We start from the raw sequence: 14111 nt of genomic DNA, 5'->3' as shown, positions 1-14111 counted from the left end.
TGCCATGCAGGGTGCGTCAGTGAAGGGGAGTTCCTTCTCTGTAGGACACTCCTGTGACACTTGGTTTACAATATCCTGAGCTCTGAGCCACTTGGGGCAAAAGGGCACCCCAGTATGTAAGAGTGGTCACCTGGGCTCCCAAACACACTGAGTGACGATGGGCAGTGTGAAGATGGTGGGAATGCAAGGCCACAGGCTCCCCTTCCAAAGACCCTCTGAGCACAAACTTGGTAGGAAACTGTCATGTCTGGTGCTTGAAGTCAGAGGAAAAGGAAGGATTTATGGTTCGGAAAACGCCTGTGCTTACTCCTCCACAGCATCAACTCCATCCTGCCACGAAGCTTGGGCAGGAGGATTTGAGAAAAGGACTGAGGGAAGTCCTAGCACCAGGGATCAGGACATGATCTGGAGGCCTCGGCTACTCAGGAGCCCTGTCCTCAGGATCTAAGGGCTTCCACCCTCCCTGGTCCCTCACTCAGCAGTGCTGTGATTCTGCAAGTCAGCCGTCATCTGTGGGTGTCCACACCCCCAGGAGAAGAACAGGAGGCCCAGCCCGTCCCCAGGCCACCTCACTGGGCTGCTGTCAGACTCAGGAGATGAGGCCCCATGATCTACACCAGCTGTGAAGGACCAGACTCGGGTGGGATGGAAAAGCAAACCCGTTCTCCACTGCCCTGGAGCCACCCACGTCTCGCTCTGGGTCCCCAACCCCCAAGGGTCTCCCTCAGTCCTTTCTCCCTGAGTGGACAGGCAGAGCACCTCTGAAGGACCTGCCTTCCTCTCCAGGCATCTCTGCACATGGTTATTTTTGGACCCAAACCTACTCTGTGTCAGCAGTCGACAGTCAACATGGAACACAGCAGTAGGGAGAGGAGGGGAAGGGACACACGACCTGCCAGGGCCTCATGGCTCTAGCAGGGATCTCAGCCCAGGCGTCACCTATTACTCAGCCCTGGTGACCGTCGCACGTCTCCTCTGCATAAAGGCACTGCCCACACAGTCCCTCTGAGTGTGTTAAGTCCATCCTGAACCCCAGGACCACCCTGAAGCCCAGCTCTGGTGCAGCTGGAGCAGCTGGGCAGCTTGTGAATGGTGGGATCAATCTTTTGACTTTGCACCAAGCAGCGATTTCTCCTTGAATTAGAAATTTTTTAAGCCCAGGTAAAATGAACCTGATGGGCATGTCCTCCAGGAAAAGCTTCTAACTTCTGCACCAGTGTCTCCTAGGCTTGATTTGGGGCCTTTGAATGGAGCAGTTTTCCATTCCACATTCTATCTTCTCCAGAGAACTGAAGACCCAAGAAACACTGCAGCACATGACCTGCTGCGTGGTGCTTTCTTCCTCGAGTGCTGGGTGGACACACGGCCAGTGAAAACAGTCTGCACCCTGATCACTCACTGCTTAGGAAAACTGCACAAAAAGGAGGAGGGACTTCCCTGGTGGCATTCACCTGGACAGCCCCCCAGGTGCAGATTCCTACTGGGAGTGGGGACCGGGGTGTGGTGTGAGGAGCTGCTTCTCCAGGTAAATGTCTAAGGCCTGCTCCACACATGGGCACTGAGCTGATTCATAGCTACGACAGAAACCCTCCTCTTAGAGATTATTTCTCTACTGCTGGACTTAAGATCCTCAAAACACACCATCCCACCCATGTTGGGTACTGAAGATACATAGAAGTTTCTAGAAGTCTTACTGGTCCCACCTGCTCTGACCCCACTCCCTGCCCATGGCAGTCCCCTCCCTAGTCTCCAGCATCCTCCTCATTGCAGAATGGACACCTCTTCTCCCCTCTCACGACCTCTATTCAGGCAGGGAGTTAGATGATAGGAAAGGGCTCTGGAAACACAGTGAGTTAATCCACTGGGACACTGATTCCACTTTCCCATCCCACTTCCCTGCACACGGTGTGAACACACTTGGCACCACCAAAGTGTGTCCTAGAACCCAGGCACAGAGGTGTCCCCTAGCCCTCTGATCAGTCACTGCCTGAGGAGGGCAGTCTGAAGTCCCCCAAGGACATGGACTCCTATTACAGCATCTCTCTCTCTCTGCTGTGTCCTGTGACCACTCTTGAACCTAGACATGGGACCAGTCCCTGGATGGTGGGGCCTACTCAGTGCCTTACAGGGTGGGGCTGTGCCTGTCACAAAGGGCCTTCCATCATGGAATCTGAGGAGAGAACTGTGGGAGGCCCTCTGGCAAGGGTCAGTCACTGGTTGGCCAGTGAGTAGCTAGGAGTGTCTAAAGACATGACTAAGAAGCTTCCTCCCGTGGCTAAAGCTCAACGCCCGCGCCCCCCTCCTGCGCCCACCCTCCAGCCCCATCACCGCCTCCCTCCCCTGACCCGCCAGGCTGCCAGCCCTCAGCCTGCTCTCCGGCTCAAGCCCTCCCCTTCTGGCCTCTGCCCCACCACTTTCCCTCTTCTGCCTTACATGGTCCCTTCCCAACACCCTGCCTTGAGGGGCCCCGTGCCCAGCTCTTCCTCTCTTGCTCCCAGACCACCCACTCGCCTCCCCCCTGTTCATCTGGCTTCCCTTTCCCGCCACTCCCCCATCTTTACCCCCTCTCCTCCTCCCAGATCTCCCTTCTAAGTCTCCATAATCCAGTCCCACCCACAATCCAGCCTCCCCAACCAGGCAGCAGGGTTGACACACTCATCCAGGGGAGACGGTCTCCCTACTGTGGGAGGTCACAGTCCCTGGGACTGTCTTCCCAGCAGCCTGAGCAGGTGGACCCAGGGGACACAGAAGGATGACAGCCCCACACTCAGCCTGGAGCATTTCTGAGGTCAGTTGCCAGACCCCTGGCTCCCCGACCAGATCCTGGCTGTCCTACCGCTGTCTGGGCTCTCCCTCACTCTGTCTTGGCACCATGGCAGAAAGAGCTTCAGCAGGGCCCTTTTTCCAGAGTCCTTCCTTCCCTGTCCTGCTGAGCAGCCAGCTGCAGGAGCCTGCAGGAGCAGCAGGCATGAGGTCAGGAGTCACCCAGGACCCTGCGGAAGCCCCCACACAGCCAGCGTGTCCAACTGTGGTCCCTGCCCTAAGCCATCCTGGACACTCCATCTCACAAATGCGTGAATGGACCAAGGTGAAGGTCCCCAGTGGGGAGAGCACAGGCTGTAGAGTCAGGGTGAAGTGCTCACGGGGCCAGGGGGTCTCCCTCTCTGGGTGAGGCACTTTGGGTTCTTTTAAAGTGAACTGTTGCATAAGGCGTCCAGTGGGGTGAATCCAGACACAGAATGGAGAGGTGGTGGCCAGGGCTGGAGGAGGGGACAGGCTGGCCAGCTCAGAGTGTGAAGCAGCTCTGGAGATGGGCTGCACAGGGTGTGAACACACTCGGCACCACCCCAAGGCCGAAGGTGGGAAATTTCCCACCATGTGTATCTTACCACAGTTAAAAACACTAAATTCCCAGGAACTTCAATAGGGAAAGGGTGGTTCTGTCTATAACCACACTGGACAGAACGTGTTCTCAAATGGAAAACTGCCAGCCCTGGGAGTGTGTGTGTGTGTGTGTGTGTGTGTGTGTGTGTGTAAGCTAGCCATAGGTCTTGATTCTGGGCATCTGCTTCAAAGTGGGAGAGCTTCCTGACTCCTCTTCAAATCTTTTTTAGGAAATGACTGGCCAAGGTGAAGTCCAGCCATCAGTCTGTGACTGGACCTGGAGCCCTTCCCTGATGATGTCCAAGGGCCCCTCTAGTACCCAGATTCTGACCTGAGTGGCTGGGGCAGAGGACTCCAGTACCTGCCTGGGTCCCTGGGAGGAGGGATCTGGGGGCATTGGGTGGAGTTGGGGGACTGAGCTACCCAAGGGAGGTCCAGGACTGAAGACTGGAGCATTCCAACCAGGATTCTGTTGCCAGGAGACAGCTTGGGACACTGTTGCCTGGAGAGGACAGAGGACCTGGCACCACCCCAGCCAGAGGGCACTTAGAGAGCCCCACAGCACCAGCGTGGCCAGGCCATGGCTGGACACCAGAGGGAGAGGGTGATCCAGGACGAGGTTCATCAGAACCAGTTCCTACGGGAACAGTACCTGCGAGAGCTGCACACACAGAAGCTCTGCACAGAGTACCACGTGAATCCCCTGCGCAAGGGTGAGGACTGGGGGACAGAGGCAGGGCACTGCGGGGTGGGTTGTGGGCACACAGGCAGCAGGGAGAGGCCTGCCCTGGTCTCTGGTCTCCAGGAAGGGTGGATTCCAGGGCCGCCCGGCCTCCTGAGACACATCAGATGCATTGAAATGCATCCACCTCAAGATGAGATCAAATGTACTGCATGCATATAATCAGTACTGTTTGGTTCTTTTAGGTTTGGTTTTCTTTGTGTGTGGTTGTGTGTGTGTGTGTGTGTGTGTGTTTGTTGTTGTTGTTGTGTGTGATTGTGAGTGTCTGTGTGTGTGCATGAGTATGTTTACCATGGATTGAATTCAGGGGCTCTCAACCACATCCCTAGTCCTTTTTATTTTCCATTTTGAGACACAGCCTGGCCAAGTTACTGAGGCTGCCTTCAGAATTTATGATCCTCCTTCCTCAGCCTCACAAACCTCTGGAGTTACAGGTGTGTACCACTGCAGCAGCTAGGAGTTGCTTCTAATAATTTTCCTTTTGAAGTAACTGCATTTTGCAGGGGTTTTAGATTTTATTTTTGTTTATATTTTGATTTCTTTTCCTATACTAAAGGGATTTTAAGATTTTAATATCATCATAGCCCTTTCTCTGGAAAGGTCAGGAGAGTGGGCTCTGGTCAGTGTTCCCTGTCATCCAGGTAAAAGCACCCTCCCCTCCACTCCTCTCACCCTGCACACTCCTGTGACATCCACCTCATCCTGCAGCATCAGCAGCCCCTAAAGGACACTGGGCCTCAGATGAGCTCCAGATCTGCCATCTGACCACCTCCCAGCTACCTTCCTTGGACTCACCATTAGGGACCTCAAACTGGCCCTCGGGAAAGCTGGGGGCCCTGAATCCCTTGCCCACCCTCTGCTTCTCCAGAAGACCCTGTGGCAGCACAAGGCAGCTGGGCCTTTCCCTCCCAGGTGAGAAGCCTGAGTCAGCCCCGGCCTCTATCCCTCAGTCCACACACCTGGCAGTCACAGAAGCAGAATGGCTGCTGCTTCACATTTCCCCTGACCCTTGTCTGTTCCTACCTCAGGGAAAGACTCATGGTACACTGGGGGCGTACCCACCTCTCACTTAATTCCACCCTCTGGACAGCGACTGGACCTGCCCCTCTCCAGCCTCACTCCCCAGCCCCAGCAGGGCCATCCTCATTCCTGCCTGCTGCTCTGCTGGGCTCCCAGCTACACTCCTTCCCTCCAAACCAGCCACCCCAACCCATGTCCTAGGGACTGCTGGCTAGAGCTACCCTAAGAGGCCAGTTTGGTTATGTCCATCCCTCTGCTGAAGACTTGTGTGGCCTCTGCTACTTCTGAGCTACCTTAAAACAGCCAGTGCTTCCACCCCTTTGGAATTAGCTCTGATTCCTCCCTAGCTTCATCCCTACCTGCCCTCCTCCACCCCACCCAAGTTCCTGCTCCCCGTGGCTGCTAGGCTCCCGACCAGGATCCTCTCTCCTCCACCTCTGAACACTCATGCCACAGCCCCCATGGAAACTGCCCACCTGCTCCTCCTCCCTGAGCCCCCCACTCTGGGCCTCTGTAACCAGCACCCCTGCAGCCTGGCTGTCTTCAGGACATTCAGTGACTTCATTCTGCTTAGAATTCTTCTAGTTGTCTTCTGGAGTCCCCACCACTGATTTCAGGAGAAAAGTACAGTTTGGTCCATCCCAACAAGCTAAATAATCCCTCAGGCCACATTCATTCTGAGAAAAGTGATTTCCTCCAGTTCTTTCCCTTGGGCACAGGATGAATGTGGCCATTGTGGTGAAGTGAGAAAATACTGTAGCTTGCATTTCTGTTTACTTGTACTACAAAGAAAAATATTATTCTTTTCTAATATGCAGATAATTTTACATAAAGATGACATATACATTTCATATCTTAGGGGTGCATGCTCAGAAGACTTTTTACTCCTGGGCACAGTGACACACACCTGTATTCTGGCAGCAGGGAGGCTGGGGCAGGGAGATTGCAAGTTTAAGGATGACCTCAACAGAGACTGGTCTCAAAATAAAAGTAAAGAGGGCTGGATTAGGGTTCGGGTGAGGGTTAGCTCACTGCAATAAATAAATGAGTGAATGAATAAACAAACATAAATCCTAGTATCCTGTGGATTGTGACCACTGCCCTGGACAGTGCCAGGCCAGACCCTAGGTCCTCAAGGGCTGTGGGACCTTGTTCCCAGCACCCAGCCAGAACCCCCCAGGCCCAGGCACTCCATGGGTGCAGAATGGGAGTCTGGTCTAGGGTGAGTGGCAGGAGGGCAGGGGTTGTGCTCTGACCTGTGCTGTGTCCCTGCTCTTCTCCAGTTCACACAATCACCAGGAAGCCCATGTCGTGGCATTATAACTTGGAGGAACCTGAAGATGGTAAGTCCTGGGGTTGGAGACTGCGTGAGGTGGGGCAGAGAGAGGCAGGGGGCTCAGAGAACTCGCAGGCAGAGTCGCTGCAGGGAACCTTAGGGTCCTCTGCTGTGGTCTTGAGACTAGACTCTACTGACCAAGCTCAGAGAGACTGATGAGCAAACACATGCCAACTCATTACTGTCATCCACAAGAGTCCCCGATGGCCTGAAAAGAGGAGTCATTCATTCACAAATGTTCAGATGTTACACGGGTTCTGAAGGCCTAGGAACTGGATTCACGTCCTGGTGCTGCCGCTCCTTAACTGTGGGCTTCAGCCAGGTTGTTGACCTCTCAGCCCACTTCTTAGAGTTGTTGGAAGGACCAAGCAAAACACCACAGGTGCTTAGAGCTGAACCCGCCTCACCATGCTCAGTAAACACAGTCCTGTTCATGTTTCCACTTTACCTGGTGACAGGCAGTAGGGTGGGCCCAGGGGTCTCAGCACAATGAGGCAGAGGCAAGAGGGCAGCCTGTAAGTGCCTCCACCAGTGTGGGGGGTGGGATCATGGGCAATAGCATGGAGAACAGGTGCGTTCATCAGGCAGGGGATGTGTTACTGTTGGGGCAGGTGGGCACAGGTGGTTTAGTGTGTCAGACGGGAGGCTGTGGAAGGACCCCGCATGATGGAGAGGCACAGAAGGGCAGCAACTGCATGTTCTGAGAGCAGAGGAGTTGACCTCTGTTCCTGCCTGCCCTGGACTCCCAGAGGGGGCCATGTCTGTCACAGCCTTGCTCCAGGGTCCAGAACAGTGCCTGGCAATTTGCACTCAAAACATTTGCTGACACATGGCTGAGAACCAGATGCCCCTGTCTCAGGCCCTGGCTCTGCACACAGAATTCTGTGGCCCTGGAGTGGTGTGGCCAGGAAAAGGACACGGGCAGCTTCTAACTTGAGCCTCCTCTCCCAGTCAGGTTTCTGAATCTCGTTCACCATGCTGCTCAGAGACCCCGGAAAAAGTACCCAGAGACACAGACGGAAAGTCAGGAGATCGGCTGGGAGGCAGAGCCCTTGGTAAGTGAGGCCCCTGCTTCGGGCAGCAGTAGGAATACAGGGTGGTGCGGGCAGTGGCTGAGAGCATAGTGGACAGCCAGCTGGCAGGGGCTTGAATTCTGTCCTTCTTGGTATCCTGAGACCTGGGGTGAGTTTCTAAGCCACTGTGTGGTGCTGACCCTGGTCATGAATGGGGACACCACAGAACCTGCCTCACAGGGTTGCTGAGAGGAGCAGTACCTGGGACAGTGCCCAGCACACAGCACCTGCTCAGTAAACGTGGCCAGGCTCCTGTGATGCAGATGGAAGAGCAGAAAGGAGTCCCTGAGCCCTGCCCGGGACAGTCAGGTGCTGCTCCAGACAGGAGGATGTCTCCAGGGGGCCACCACTCACAGAGAAGAGCTCACCCCAAAAGCAGGAGGTGTGGCTCAGAGCTTGGGAAGCAAGGCCACACGGAGGGAAGGGACAGCCCTGAGGTCTAACTATCAGTGAAAGAGGGGACTTCAGAGGAAACTGCTCAAGACCTTGATTGAACAAGAATAAAGAATCAGGGATCAGTGATTTCTAAAGACCACACGGAAGGCTTGATCCAAGGGGGGCTGTGGTTAGGGCAGAGGCTCCAGCAGGGTGGGAGAGACTGGGCAGCTGGACAAAGGATGGAGGTGTGGGGGGGATTGTCGCGACCCCTTGCCCGCAAGGAAGACGCAACACTCAGGAATCTTCTCTCAGCAGTTTATTCAGGTCCCTTGATATTTATTATTCTTTCTTCTTCTCCTCTTCCCGGATGCCCTCCCAGGCTTAATAAAGCATCCCAAGCCCCAATGCAAAGCTGCCGCGTGGAACTTTCTCACAGGGTGGTGAAAAATCATGTGCCAACTCTCTCAGATAAGGAGTTGTTTGTCACATACCACAGCGGAGCCAGCGCCATCTCGTAATGGCGACCATAGTCTGCAGAAACGGCAGAAGCGGCTCACCACAGTTCCCCCTTTCTGTTTTATTAAAACAATACAGGCGAGAGTAGAGGTCCTATCCCACTGTGCAGAAGTGGCTGCATAGTATGGCTCAGTCCTAAGGAGGGCCCTTCCCCAGATCCGAGGCCATATCAGCCGACGCCTTTTTTCGTGGGGCGGGGCGTGGACGCGTCTAACCCGCATGCAATAGGACATGCTCTCCTTGAGGTCCACGTCAAGGATCACTCAAGTGCAGTGCCTTGCCTCGCATCCTGTATCGTGACGATGGTGGACGAAGGGGGATAGCTGAGGCTGAACTGTGGCTGTATTAATGACAAACAAGTTGACAGCACCCTGAAAGAAAGGCACGGACTTTAAAGCGATAGTAAAGCACTAGTGTGGAAACCCATCTGCGTGCAATGGCAGCAAGACCAGCAGAGTGCAAGGGCTTTCCAACACTAAGAGAATAACAAGGAAAGTCATGTCGATCCCAGTGCAATGTTATAATAACTTGGGGTGCAACGACCATGACAAAGGTTTACTGTTTAAGATGCGCAAGCCAGACTTGAGGTGAGTTGCCATTTTCTAAAGCTGCAAGAGCTTGTATGATCATAGCCTTTTCTTGTGCATGGCGAGTTTTAAGGCGACAGAGAAACCACAAACAAAGTATAACACTGAAGCAACACATTGCACCAAAAATGCCTACTCCCACCCACTCTTTGAAGAAGGAAAAAGCAGAAGATATCCAATCGGTGAATTGACCCAAAGTCACTGGTTCAACGCGGGTACTATTCAAAACAGCAATCTGAGTTAGTTGAGACTGGATCATGTCTTCCGCTGCCATGGACCAATTTCTGGCCAAATATTCGCCAATGATGCGGGAGGCATTTCTGGAATCATTAAATCTGACAGAGGTTATACATAAATGTGCACGTTGGTCAACACAACCCAAAAGCACTAAGTCAGCCAATTCTTCTACCTGAGCTTGGAGTAAATCTATCCTTTGGTTGGCAGCTAAAATCCCTGACAAAATATGTTGATTAATTGAATTTTGGGATTCAAGTATGGTGGAAGTTTGTTGAACAACTTGATTAATAGTGGCAGCAGTTTGTACTTGACTGGCCATGGCTACTCCAGCTGTAACTGCTGCAGCAGCAGACACTGCCACAGCTGTCACTATAGCTGCCGTAATTCCAAAATCTCTACGGGCTCTAATCAGCTCAACAATAGGAAAGGATTCTGGATCTGCAGTAACTGGGATCGGGACAAAGGTTGGAATTTTCATAATCACTGCCATAGTCCAGGAGCCATTCCAACACTCAGACAAGTAGCAAGTAACATTAGAACAATTAAGCATCCCCTGTAATGTAACATTAGCCAAAAGAAACAGGAACGGAGATTGGAGACAGACTGCTGCGGAGGGCAAAGTAGCATTAGATAAAAAGCATATCCTTATCCCAGGCAGGGTGTCCTGCTGCATGATTTTGTGCAGCCTGCTCTACCGCGCCCTCTAGCATAAATGCTCTCCAGTCCAAGTATTTGCCTGGGGAGACACAAGCGCGCACCAGACTAGCCCAATCTGAGGGAGTCATGCAAAATCTAGTAAGTCCCTCCACTTGAGTGAGAGTGAAAGCGGCATCTATGCCATAAGTGCGGACAGATTCTGCCAAGGTTTTAATTATCTTAAAGTCTAAAGGCTCATGATATCTTCCTCTATTATTGTCCTGAAACACCGGGTACGCAAGTCCCATATCTGTATTAACTGTCCTCCAAACTTGTGCATGAAAAGATCTCCCGGAACCTTGGCTCCCCCCCACATACGGGGGTGGGGCAACAGGCATCATATCTTCTTCTAAATTTTCAACCTCCTCCTCCTCAGAATTCTGTTGACCAATATTAGATCCCTCCCCCTTCTTACAGTAGGCATGCGCGCCTTGTGTCTCCTTTTTCTTCTTTTTTACTTTTATCTTATGTAGTTGTTGCAACAATATATCAAGGTCCTCAGAACACTCTGAGCCGCTTGTGTCCTCAGATGTTTTGAATTCGGTCAAGTCTGGATAGAGCCTTCTCCTATTTTTATCTTCAGGCTCTTTTGCCTTCTCACTACTGTTACTTTTGATACTCTCTGCCACTTCACTATGTGATCCTTCAGATTTTTCCTCATGTAGTTGTTCAAGAATGGCCTGACCCTCACTCACAGCTTCTTGGCATTTACCATCTGTAAGGCAACTACGGACCATGTTCCAAAGGGGTATCACCCCACCCTCTAATATGCCCTGCTCAGATGCAAAGTCAAGATCTTTGCCTAATTTATCCCAACTAGGTACAGTAAGGCTGCCCGAAAATGCAAACCACGGTGCAGCGATATCTATCTCCTGTAAAAATCTCTGTAAAGTACTATGTTTCACTTCCAGGCCCTTGGAACGCAACAGGCCATCTAGGGCCAGGAGAAGCGGACTTGAAGATGCGGCACCCATGACACAACAACAAAGGAAGCACAAAAAACAAAAGCGAAAGTAGAAGCGAAAGTACACAGTGCAGCTGCAATAAAATGTAAGGCTCTCTCTGTGTTTACAGAGGAGCTGCCCCGCTTTGGTCGCGGATCCCATTTACTAGGGACTAACCCCGCTTTGGTCGCGGATCCCACTTACCTGGGATTAACCCCGCTTTGGTCGCGGATCCCACTTACCTGGGACTAACCGGTGCACCACCCCTGACTGCTGAAAGTTCTGGTTCCCGGGTCTCGGCACCACTTGTCGCGACCCCTTGCCCGCAAGGAAGACGCAACACTCAGGAATCTTCTCTCAGCAGTTTATTCAGGTCCCTTGATATTTATTATTCTTTCTTCTTCTCCTCTTCCCGGATGCCCTCCCAGCCTTAATAAAGCATCCCAAGCCCCAATGCAAAGCTGCCGCGTGGAACTTTCTCACAGGGTGGTGAAAAATCATGTGCCAACTCTCTCAGATAAGGAGTTGTTTGTCACATACCACAGCGGAGCCAGCGCCATCTCGTAATGGCGACCATAGTCTGCAGAAACGGCAGAAGCGGCTCACCACAGGGGATCACTGGGGGGAACTTCTGGGTGAGGGGTCCTGGCTAAGCTGACCTGGCTGGATTCTTGCTGAAGGCAGGGCAGGGACCAGACCTGCTCTGGGGGACAGATAGCAAGGAGCCCACAGACACCCAGCACAGTCAACACCCAGGGTGGTGGCTCTTGCTACACTGCTCAGCCGGAGTTTCACTGAAACTGGACGATGCAGAGGTGACAACAGAAGGCCCTAAGTCAGGCCTGGTTTAAAAGGAGGACGGCCTGAGTGGAGTTTGGTCCAGAGAGTCCTTGTCCAGTGAGAAGGAGGTGGGAGGGAAGGGAGCCTGGTGAAGACAGGTCTGCCCAGGGGACATTGGGCGTCTTAGCAAAGCTCCAGAGAGCTGGGGACTTCACGCACCATGGGAAGGTTGCTCCCTGCACCTCAGGGCATCTCTGACAGTCAGCACACACAACAGGAAGGAAGAGTGTGGGGCCCAGCCAGGCCTGCCCTGCTCAGACCCTTCCAGGCCTCCAGGATAGAATGCTGTGTCTGAGTCCCAAGGGGCCTGCCGGCACTCAGTCTGTCCATCACACATGTGGGGACAATGCCCTCAGGTGGCACAGGGAGCAAGCAAGGAAGTAAGCCCCCCAGATTAGATCCAGGTGTTGTGGGAACATCAAAGGTAAAGAAGCTGGGCTTTCAGAGCGTTGTGCTTGGGGCAGAGGACGTGATTGATGTGCTCCATGGGCCCCAATGTGAGGACCCTGTCCCTGGCAGGACCTTGGCCTGTTCAGAGCACCCCAACCTCAGCCCAGGTACCCCTGGTAAGTAAGGCTCAGTGGGCACCTCTTTGCCTTGTGTCTCTGGGTAACACCTGCTGAAAATATATCCTCATGTGTGGTGTGTGTCCAAACACTCACACACACCAACACACACTCATACACACTCTCACTCACACACACATACACACTCACACACACACACACATACACTCACATTCACACACACATTCACACACACACATACACACACTCACACATACACACACATTCACACATAACACACACACTCTCACACACTCCCACACATACACATTCACACATACACGCACGCTCACACATACACATACTCACACTCCCACACACACTCACACATACTCACATACACTCACACACATATACACTCACATACACACACACTCACACATACACACTCACACACATCACACACACATTCACATACACACACAAAAATACACACACATCCTCACACACTCATACACACTCACACACTCAATACACACACTCACATACACACACACTCACACACACATACACACACATACACACACTCACACACACATACACACACATTCACACACACGCTCGCAGACTGGGATGGAATGAGCATGTACGTCCCTGGTGACCCTCAGGGCAGCTTCTCTAAGGTGCATGTGCTGAGGTCTTCCCTCTCCGTGGCTCGCTGTGACCCCCCACCACACTCCCTTTCCATTCAAGCACCTGGTGAACACTAGTGTGTGCAGATGCTGTCCGGGGACAGGCACAGCACCACCCCCAGCTGTCCCTGGCACCCCAGCACAGAGGCCCGCTGGCTCTGGGCAGCCTGGCTGTGGTGCCCCCTGCCTCAGAAGGAAGAGGAAACGGTGTAGAAAGGGAAGTGAACCGCAGCGCAGTTGGGCCACGATGGGACAAGCAGCTGCCCCTGCTCCGTTAGTCCTGCGAGACTGGACAGTTCACAGGAAGGAAGCCAGGAGTCAGCCTTCCCTGTGTCCATGCAGCCAGGGGCACCAGCCACAGATGTGCTGCAGTCCGGCTTCCTGGGGCCCAGGGGTGGGGTGGGGCCACTTCTCAGCTTCCATTTTCCCTGAAGGAAGCTGGGAGGAGACCAGGTACCAGGAAATGAGAGAAAACAGTAAACCGGGGTGTTTGATGCAAGGTCCCCAGAACCTAGGACTTCCCAGGGGACTCGCAGGCTGCCCTCCATGTAGGCAGTGGGCAGGGCAGAGCCCCAGCTCTGTGGAGCTGACGCCCCTTGCTCTCGGGACGCTCTAAGCAGGGGTGTCACAGTTTTACAAGCAGCGTTGACCAGGAGAGCCCTGGGGCCACCTGTCAAGGAGGCCCGATTGGGTCCAGCTCTTCCCCCTCCTGACCAGCTCTGCTACCCCTGCCTCCATCTAGGTCAGCCCGGAGCGCCAGGACCACAGGCTGAATCACTTCAGGGTCTACAAGGACATCACTCTGTACAAGGTCAAACTGTGGCTCCTGGGGGAGAAGGACCACCGCAAGTAGCACTCCGCAGAAGAGCTGGCCTTCGCTCTGAGCGCCCAGTGTGCTGTCCAGGGAAATAAAGGTGGTTTTGCTAGAAAGCAAACCTGCAGCGCACCTCATTTTAAAAACCACAACCCCTTTATGTACAGTCCTAGGTTGGGCAGCAGTCAGACCAAGAGCAGCTCAGGAGGCCCCGCTTGCCTCTTGGTGGTGGCCTTGGCAGCCAAAGTGTTTGCAGTGCCCACAGGAAAAGGAAGCGAGGCCCAGGCAGTGCCGTGGGTCCAGCTGCCACCGTCTAATTTGACGTGGGTGGAGTGTGGCCTCTGGG

The 14111-nt window shown here is 53.4% G+C and overlaps 1 protein-coding gene across 1 annotated transcript; it reads left to right on the top strand.

Moving 5' to 3' along the window:
* The first annotated feature begins 3964 nt into the window (after positions 1–3964).
* LOC139703630 (cilia- and flagella-associated protein 144-like) lies at positions 3965–13804 on the top strand. Its single transcript, XM_071607113.1, has 4 exons — positions 3965–4097; positions 6430–6489; positions 7434–7537; positions 13694–13804. The coding sequence occupies exons 1-4, from the start codon at positions 3965–3967 to the stop codon at positions 13802–13804; spliced, it is 408 nt and encodes a 135-aa protein (XP_071463214.1).
* Positions 13805–14111: the final 307 nt, after the last annotated feature.

This window comes from Marmota flaviventris, assembly GCF_047511675.1.
Source record: "Marmota flaviventris isolate mMarFla1 chromosome 5 unlocalized genomic scaffold, mMarFla1.hap1 SUPER_5_unloc_1, whole genome shotgun sequence".
Taxonomy (NCBI): Eukaryota; Metazoa; Chordata; class Mammalia; order Rodentia; family Sciuridae; genus Marmota; species Marmota flaviventris.
The sequence above is the reverse complement of the archived record's forward strand: the minus strand, read 5'-3'. Positions and strand labels throughout refer to the sequence as shown.